Source organism: Aquarana catesbeiana, linkage group LG01, assembly GCF_042186555.1.
Source record: "Aquarana catesbeiana isolate 2022-GZ linkage group LG01, ASM4218655v1, whole genome shotgun sequence".
Taxonomy (NCBI): Eukaryota; Metazoa; Chordata; class Amphibia; order Anura; family Ranidae; genus Aquarana; species Aquarana catesbeiana.
This window is the reverse complement of record NC_133324.1, coordinates 888,844,861-888,854,997: the sequence shown is the minus strand read 5'-3', so window position 1 is coordinate 888,854,997 and position 10,137 is coordinate 888,844,861. Positions and strand designations below refer to the sequence as shown.

The following is a 10,137-nucleotide window of genomic DNA, read 5'->3' as shown; positions in this document are numbered from 1 at the left end:
GAAGGAGCATGCCTATTTTCCTGTTGCCCTGGAAACCAGACATTTTGAGCTGCTCTGGCACCTTTTCATAATGTACCTTAGGGTGCTCTTTCTTTTTTTTTTTTTTCCCCCTCCTCTTAAATCTTCACCCATAGCAGAGTTGCTTTTAAAACATGAAGTTTTATTACCCTTCAAACAAAGATGACACAAAACCTACAGAAATAATATTCCTTTATTTAAAACAAATGCACAATCGCCACTTTTTGCTATGGCGCAAAATAGAAAATGTAAAAATATGTAACATATAATCATTGTAACATATATAAAAGTTTACCAGTTTTCATAGCATTATTACAGAAATATAAAAAGAATACTATCCCCTTCGCAGAGCCACCAATGAACACAGTGCAAAGCTAAGCTGTCTTCAGTCTTTTGCTGAGGGCAGGCAATTTGTTCCAAATTAAGCTGCCCATACATAGAATTTCGAACAAAACTTCTTAGGAAAATTATCTACGAAATTAATTTATTTTTGTAATCATTAGTGGGGTCAAGGAGGGAAATTTTTTCTCAAACGAATTTCTCAGTGTGTGTGTGTGTGTGTGTTTGATTTTGTAATGAATGGACTTTACAGAACAAAAAAAAATAGGAACATTCAAATGTCATTTGTGTTTAACAAGACCGTTCTGTGGAATTTCTGTTCATCTATGGCCGGCTTGACAGTGTAGGGAGTCTTCAACTTTAGTGTTGCCAAAAACGCAGTGTTCTCAGCACTGACCCATAGAACCTGAGGCCCGGCACCCCTGAATGGGACTTTCAGTCCTGAATTTAAGTATAAAAATGACTACACACAACCTGAGTCCTAACCATTCATTGGGCCACTGTGCACCCATACTAAAAACCCCTACATTTAAACTGCTAAATGCACAGTAGAAACATTATTTATATATATATATATATATATATATATATAATATATGAGGAACTATGCTACAGCCCAAAAGAAATGTATTTCTGTTCCTTCAGTCCTGCCAGACTGCACAGCCAAGTGGGCCACTTGCAGTAGAGAGGGGGTGAGACTGGTCACCTTCTTGCCCCCAGACTATGCTGCTGCTCCTTCATCCTCCAATTAGACTCATGAGCTCATTATTTTGCTGTCTGCTCAGCACATGTGTACTGCAACATACCTGATTGGTCCCTATATTTGGCATCTAACTGCTAACTTTACCTAATCATTAACTTAAAACCAATCTTCAGTGCCAGAATTTTTTTTTTGTTTGTTTCATGGACACCCCCATAGGAAAAAAGTGTCCTCGATCTCTCCATGGTGCCCCCCTGCATCCTGATAGTCCGTGTCATTGTGTAAGGTATGTCGTATTAGGCAGCCCATTCATTTTGATGGGAAGGTTCACACATTGAAAAATAAAGCAGGATCTATTTTTTTTTTTTTTTTCCTCCCTCAAGAGCAAAATGCAGTGTAACGCACATTTACATTTAGCAATGAAATAGCAACCTATTGTAACCCTTTGGGTAATTGCCTGAGCAACACACTACTGACTAGCCACTGGGACTCGTAGTTCCCCATCAGATGACTGGCCACTATCCTATTATTCCTTGCAGGCTGTTCTGTACTTTGACAATGGTGGAAAATAGATTGCTGAGTGTTACACATTCGGGACCCAGCTGCTCTATGATAACATGTTTTACTGGTGCAGTTTATGGAAACATAAATAAAGAATATCTCTTTAATAGCCAAGGTATTTCCTACATGTAGCCTGTTTTGGAGAATTTGAAAGTGGCTGTGATCCAATATCCACATGGAGTGTGATCAGAACAAATATAAAACCCTTATCTACGCTGAGCTCTAACATTAGAATAAAATGGGTGTTTTACTATAGTAGAGCTGCCTACTATAAAAACAAACGATAGAAAATATGGATATCACTTCTGATACTATGTGTGGAATGTGTTTAGAAAACAAGATAACGCTACTCACATAAGTCAATGGCAAAGATTATACCATAAACGGGAGCAGTTTTCTCTGTGTATTGTAAGAATGATAAGTTAGCAAAACAAGTGTTCAAAAAAAAAAATATTTAAGGAAAAAAGGTCAAGAATGCTTTCTAAGAAGTACAATCATTGAACTGGAAATCACACTTTTTTTCTTCGAGGAGTTATCTTATGTCATTCGTAGGCCAGTACACTCACATGTAAGGGAGATGCCTTAACTGACTTAGACCTCGTTCATATGGAGGAAAACATCACTTACTGTATATAGCAAGAGTCTCCAAACTTTCTGAACAAAGGGCCAGTTTACTGTCTGGCCCCTGTAAAGCCTCACCGACTGTGGCCATTGGGATTTGAAAACGCCATGGCATTGTTAAGAGCAAACAGTGCCCCATCGTTGGTTTTAGTTTTAGGAATATTTTTGATTTTGATTTTTTATTTCAGGTACTTATATAGCGCCGTCAATTTACGCAGCACTTTACATATACATTGAACATTCACATCAGTCAAGAATAGTGCCCTATTGTTGGTATTCAAGGTAGGAATGGTGCCCCATCATTGGTGTCCATGGGAGGAACGGTTCCCCAAGTGCCGGATAAAGGCAAGCAAAGGGCTGCAGTGTGGAGACCACTGGTATATAGCATGGGCTACAACATAAATTACAGATTCACCAACGGCCACAAAGGTGACGTCTGCATAATTAATTTGAGCCAAGCTGGCTCAAAAAGTAATCAAATTCCTGGATTTTTTTTTAACTGCTTGCCGACCAGCCGCCGTCATTATACTGCAGAAGGTCGGCACAATCCCGCGAACTGTTGTAGCTATACATCAGTCCCTTTAAGCAGGATAGCAGGAACACCCGCTGCACTGGGGGGGGGGTTGTTCTGATGCGTGTGGCCGGGGGTCATGGGCACGAGAGCCAGAACAGGGACGTGTGTGTAAACACAAATCCCTGTTCTGTGAGGAGAGCAGAGACAGATCGTGAGTTCCTACTAGCTAGGAACAACGATCTGTGATTTCCTCCAGTCACTTCCGTCCCCCTACAGTTGTCACTGGCAGGGAAGTGGTTAACTGTATTCCATATACACAGTAATCAGTGCATTTTTATAGCACTGATCGCTGTATAATTGTCAATGGTCCCAAAAATGTTTCAAAAGTGTCCGATCTGTCCGCTATGTCGCAGTCCCGATAAAAATAACTGCTCACCGCCAATACTAGTAAAAAAAAATATATATATATATATATATATATATATATATATATATATATATATAATAATAAAAATGCCATAATTCTTTCCCCTATTTTGTAGACGCTATAACTTTTACCCAAACCAATCAATATATCCTTACTGCGATTTTTATTACCAAAAATATGTAGAAGAATACATATTGGCCTAAACTGCGGAAAAAATGTTCTTTTTTTAATTAAAAAATTGGGGATAATTATTATAGTAAAAAGTACAAAATATTGTGTTTTTTTTTTTTCAAAATTGTCACTCTTTTTTTGTTTATAGCGCAAAAACTAAAAGCCACAGAGATGATCAAATACCACCAAAAGAAAGCTCTATTTGTGGGGAAAAAACGTCAATTTTGTTTGGGCACAGCTTTGCACGACCACGCAATTGTCAGTTAAAGCGACGCAGTGCCGTATCGCAAAATATGGCCTGGTCTTTGAACAGCCAAATCTTCCGGGGCTGAAGTGGTTAATGCATTTCCTACTTTATAGCAAAAAAAGGATAATTACATGAATGAGTGGGAGGTTATAAGTCCCAAGACCCAATAGAAAGAGAGAATCTCCCCCGTGAGGGCACAGACAAAAAAAAAAAAAAATCTGACAGTGAATTTAACACATCTTCATTCTGAAAGAAGAGTTTTGCCCTTCCATATACTGATCTTTAACAGTGCATTTTGATTTTATAAAGTACCTAAAACAAATTAGCTTGTGTGTGGGTTCCTAAATCTTATGCATCTCACCCTATCAGTTAGCACTGCACTACAGTACTACATCCAAACAGTGGGCAATCACCTCTTAAAAAATGAGCATAGCTTATTTTTTCCAATACACATTGATTACCATCAGCAAACACCAAGCTTTCCATAGGAACAGTATATAGTTAAACCAACAAACCCAAGCACAGTCATTCCTTTTGTTCCGTCGACTGCGGACAATAAGCAAAAGGAAAAAAAAAAAGTTTTTATTTATCTGAGTGTTCGAAGGAAGACTAGTTTTATTATTCCACATCAGCCAGTTAGATTCTCTCTTTTATTCTTCTGATGCAGTGAAAAAAAAAAGTGAAGAGAGAATCTGAATGGTCCTCCGTGTAAAAAGACCAGTTCTTCATTCCAACAATTTGATAAATAAGATTTATCCCATCTTTGGTAAAGATCAGCATTTCATCCATTGTGCAGAGTTTACATACATTTCTACTACAAAATGGAAAGACAGTGCAATGTGACCAATTGGTCAGGTTTCCCCACTACATGGTAAAGGATACTGTAATTGGGAAAACCAGGTCAATTATTTGTTCGCTTATGCTTAACAAGTTAAAAAAAAAACAAAAACACATTTAGGCTAATTAGTTAAAAAAAAAGACTTATCTTAGGCCAGCCACATGAGTAGACAGTTTGTCAGATGTGATCCAGCACTTGCACAGGTTCAATCCCAATATAAAGTGAACCTATCACTTCGCACATTCAGGGCATAGAGCCATTTTTTTCTTAACGTGTAAGTCCATGCAAAAAACGAACAAACTCTAAACCTGCTCTTAGCCACATTCTAAATATAATCTATCTAACACTGTAAAGAAAAAAAAATTGCTGTACTTACCTATTGTGCAGCCGATCCGGTTTCCATCGGTGTGTTGGAAAGGACCGACAACGGCTGTGAAAAGCCTGGGGAGTGACGTCACCCATAGACCTACTATGGGGCTTCCGTTGTTAGCTGCCTCTCCTGCACACTCCTACACACTGAAGCCACCGCTGACAGCTGATTGCTGGGACCAGACCGGATCGGCTGCAGAACAGGTAAGTATAGCGATTTTTGCTTTACAGGGTTAGATAGATTTGGTTTAGAATGTGGCAGAGAGCAGGTTTTGAGTTAGTTTTGTTTAGTTTTTTAGGTTTTGCCTGAACTTCCACTTTAATAGTTCACCTCCTCTGCATGCAGTACTTACCTTAAGCTGGCCATACATTATACAAATTTTCCTTTAGGTTTGATCTCAAATTATATGGTTTTGATAACTCTAAACACTTTCAATTTGTAAGCAATCAGGCAGGCCCTTGCACTACATAGTTGAAGGTAAAGCATAAGAAAATTGTATCATGTATGGCCAGCTTAACCCATGCTCCCACGCCACCTTTTTTTTTTGCCTCTCTTAGTTTAGTGTGAGAGATTTGTATTGGGGAATTACTATCTAATCTTCATATTAAGTAATTCTTTTGGATTGTGATAAAGTATTGTACAAAGAATTCTAACAGCAAACAGTCTGACCAAACTAAATAAGCAGTAGTTGCTCTGACCAATGAGTTCAGTGTTATATTAAAGTAGAACTATAGGCAAAACTTTATTTTTTATTTTGGATAGAGCAGGGGAGGGTTATAACCCCTGTCAGATTTTTTTATTTTTCTTTGTCATCTGTGCCCCATTGGGGAGATTTCCCTTCACTTCCTGTCCCATAGCTAATCAGGAAGTGAGAGGAAATCCATGCAAATTAATGGATTTCCTTGACCCCCCCCAGATCATCAGAACTAGTCTCCCTATTGGGCGATTTCTCCTCTATTACTTTTCTGGGGACAACCCAAAATTTGAGATTTTCTTTTACCTTTATTTTTAATGTTAAAGGTAAACAGGACAAATAGAGTGGAGAGGAATTAAAATGCTTGTCAGTTTGTATTGCTGTCTGAGTCCCCCCCCCCCGTAAGGAGATTCACCCTCGCTATCCAAAAAAAAAAAAAAAGATTTGCCTTTAGTTATACATCTGAACTGCCTCCCAAACTTGGAAGACTGAGAGGAAGCTGCTGAGTTGTTGATCTGTGTGGCATCAATGTGACATGCACACCCTTTGCCTGATCAGAGTGCTGTTTAATGAAAGAAATGCCATCATGACCATCGAAACTCAGCGACTTACAGTGCAAGATGACTATAAGGCCTCTTTCACACGGCGTGGACACTGCCAGGAATCTGGCCACTGATCTCCTCTGAGCAGGCGGATCGATTGTTCATGTCTGCTGTTTATGCAGAGCGGACACAGCCCACTCTCCTCTATTGAGGGTTGGATGTAAACTGACCCGAATCCCTCACACTGCGGTATTGCGTCCTGCCAGCGGGAGCCTTCCCTGCTTGCAGAACACAATGATTTCTGCCGGAGGCTAAAGAAGCAACAGTAATCGCAGGCCAAAAGTCCGCTGGACTGGGTGTACTGAAGTTGATCAATGGACAACCACTACAACCAGCTTGCCCATACGTGAATCTTGGCCGGTTCAGCAGGGCCCAGTCAATATTTGATCCATCTATGGCTGGCTTTAATCCTCATATAAAAGTCTAGCCCAATGAGATGTCTCTGGCCACTGCCTATCTTCTCCTTTATCACACTGAGATCAGTCACTGACAGCAACAGCTGTCCCCGTACAAATTATTAGTAAAACCTCATCTGGAATATGCAGTTCAGTTTTGGGCACCAGTTCACAAAAAGGAGATCGGGGAACTGGAGAAAGTGCAGAGAAGGGCATCAAACTGAGGCATGGAGGAGCTCAGCTATGAGGAAAGATTAGAGTTTATTTTCTGTTGAGAAGAGGAGATTAAGGGGGGATATGATCAACATGTACAAATACATAAGTGGTCCATATAGTGAACTTGGTGTTGAGTTATTCACTTTAAGTTCATCACAGCGGGACAAGGGGACACTCTTTACATCTGGAGGAAAATAGATTTCATCTCCAAACACGGAAAGGTTTCTTATACACACTATTAGATTTTCTGCAGATTTTTGTCTTCAGATTTACCAAAACCATGTAGTGCAAAGGGCCTGCCTGATTACAAATTTGCAGGCCCTAAGATACAAATTGAAACGCTTAAGGTTTGACCTCGTATTATATGGTTTTGGTAAATCTGAAGACAAAAATCTGCAGAAAATCTAATAGTGTGAATGGGGTCCAAGAGCTGTGAAAATGTGGAACAAACTCCCTCCAGAGGTGGTTCTGGCCATCTCAGTAGATTTAAAAAAAAAAAAAAAAAAAAAAGGTCTGGAGTTTTCCTAGGTGTACACAATATAACGGAATACTAACATTTATAGGTAAAGTTGATCTGATTGCCTCTTGGGAGATCAGGAAGGATTTTTTTTCCCTGCTGTAGCAAAGTGGATCATGCTTTGCTGGGGTTTTTGCCTTCCTCTGGATCAACTGTGGGTATAGGATTATTTTTTTTTTTTTTATTATTGGTTGAACTAGATAGACTTGTGTCTTTTTTCAACCGATGTAGCTGGAGCAGAGAGGAGGAGATGGCTTCTTGAACCTTTTTGACTTTGGTCCTTTCCTAAAAGAAGTATGTTAGCTGCCTTTGCTGAATTCCATTTACCAATGTTCGTTGCCTAGCTGTTACATTGGCCATTCTGAATCAGTGACGTGGAACAAGTACATGGACTAGAAACTTCAGAGTAAACAGTTTTTCTGGTTCATTACTAGCAAGAGAATCAGTATGACAGCCAGGTACCTGACATATTCAGAAATAACCGTCTCTAGGAGTGTCTCAGGAAAGGGTTCCTGTGAAACATTCCTACAATAAAATAAAGAAGCCCAGTTTGTTATTTAGGCCTCATGTACACAGGGTGTCTGTTTAGCCCCTCTTAACACTTTTTCTCCTGGCAGGAGAAAAAACGCTTAAAAAAAATAGATTCCATAGGCCAGAATATTACATTTATTCTGGCCATACAAATGCATTATTTCTCAAACACGAGACACACCTAACCGTGTCTAGAGTTTAGACGCATTTTACGCATGTTTAGGCGCATCTAGCATTTTTCTGCTCTGAGGCCTAAATGTATAAGACAATGTGCTGGGCAGTGTCTATTCAGACTGATGGCCTGATACAGGCGAAATACCCAACTAGAATAATTCAAGCAGAATGCAAACAGTAGTAAAATAGTCCAGACTGAACTGTGACATCATCAGACTGAACTTGGCATTAAAGTATGAAAAGAAAGAAAAAAAAGAAGGTATTTCCAAGTTACATAGGTGTGAAGCTATTGGTTGCCCTCACTGGGTCCTATAACTGCTCCTCCTTTCCGTGTGATGTCACTCCTCCTTTACTTGTGATGTCACCTTCTTCAAAAACAGCAGCGGGAACACGAAGGACAGTGAACAGACTGTGAAGCAGAACTCAGCACCAGCCACCCAGTACACTGCAAAGAAGATAAAAGTTCTCAGGAGATACATACAGGACAAGACACACTGGTTAAAGCAAACTTTTTACACCTTTCCATTGAAATGAATTAACGTTATTCAATACGTGTTTTTTAGTTGTTTTTACACATTTTTAATGTGTTTTCACATTGGCTCATAAAACTATTTTGGGCTGGTTACTAGGGACATCACACGTTTTCACGTGTGTAAAGCTAGATTTACACCTATGCAGGCTGCAGTTGATGCATTTTTTAACACATGTTTTTTGATACGGTTTGAGTTTTTGGTGAGGCGTCTGTGGTCATGTGGGAGAAACCAGCAAAAACGCACCGGAAATGCATAAAAAAAATGCAAGCACTGTGTTTTTTATGCCTTTCTTTTGAGACCTATAGAACCAAAAACGCAACCTGCTGTACGCAAAAAAGCCCCTGACTGTTTAAAAAAAAAAAACGCGCTGGTTAAAAACGCACAGATGTGAACGTGTCCTATAGGGAATCATGTTAAATAGACTGTAGTGCTTTATGCAAAACTAAAAACGTACAGGTGTGGACCTAGCCTTACAGTTGACTTAAATGGGTCGCAAAATGCATGAAAAACGGCCAAAAAACCCAGACCAGAAATATTTTAAAAAGCACACGCTGGTGTAGTGCACAGATGTGAACAGGCTCTATCTATAACATTGTTTTTAATGACACATGCGTTTTGCATTTTAACATGGGCATTGGAACGTGCTAAATGTGTGAACAGGACCTTACATTTTAAGTCTAAGTTTATTGCAGCTCGAGTCTGAGTGGCTAAGCTGGGCTTAAATGTGATATGTGAATTTAATACTTATGAATTATTTAATTTACATTGTGTTTTGAAATAAAAGCAATGGAAAAGCCGCGGCCTAAATGATTTATCCAAAAAAAAAAAAAATTATATAAATAAAATTGATGTTTTTAAATTTAAATTAAATTTGCAATGGTTGTGTTTTTATTTATGTTCAGGCCATACTGTCTATGATCCCATAAAGGCGGCTGGATTTCTGACTTCCAAGGCAAAGGCAAAACTTTTTTTTAGTTTTGGATAGAGTGGAGATGGGATTGGAACAGCTGTCAGGTTTTTATTATTGTCTGTGCCCCGTTAGAGAGATTCATCCTCTCTATTTGTCCTGTTAACCATTATCATTGAACGTGAAAGTAAAAGAAAATCCTTTTGGCTTGTCCCCAGAAAAGTCTTATGCCGCGTACACATGATTGGAACTTCGGCCAGCTAAAGACTGATGAGAGCTTTTGGTTGGAAAATGTGACCGTGTGTATGCTCCATCAGACTTTTGCTGGCCGAATTCCAGCCAGCAAAAGATTGAGAGCATGTTCTCAATTTTTCGGTCGGAAAAATTTCCTATCCAAAAATGCGATCGTCTGTAGCAAAATCCCTACTCATGCTCGTAAACAATTCGACGCATGCTCAGATGCATTGAACTTCATTTTCTCGGCTCGTCGTAGTGTTGTACGTCACCGCATTCTTGACAGTCGTAAGTTCAGCAAACTTTTGTGTGATCATGTGTATGCAAAGCAAGCTTGAGCGGAATCCTGTCGGAAAAGCCATCATATATCTTTTTCAGACCAAAATCCCGATCGTGTGTACGCGGCATTAGTGGGGAATTCTTCCAATAGGGACATTGCAGGGATTTCCTCTCACTTCCTGTTTGGCTATGGGACAGGAAGTGAATGGAAATATCTCTGCATTGGGACACAGATGGCAAAAAAAAAAG

General features: G+C 39.4%; 1 protein-coding gene across 1 annotated transcript in view; it reads right to left on the bottom strand.

Annotated features, from left to right (window-relative positions):
- Positions 1-5,915: 5,915 nt before the first annotated feature.
- Positions 5,916-10,137, bottom strand: part of MFSD10 (major facilitator superfamily domain containing 10) — a 73,650-nt gene continuing 69,428 nt past the window's right edge. The window contains exon 13 of the mRNA XM_073610877.1: positions 5,916-8,380. Within this exon, the coding sequence (XP_073466978.1) occupies positions 8,274-8,380 (107 nt within the window). The 3' untranslated portion in view covers positions 5,916-8,273. The remainder of the gene's footprint in view (positions 8,381-10,137) is intronic.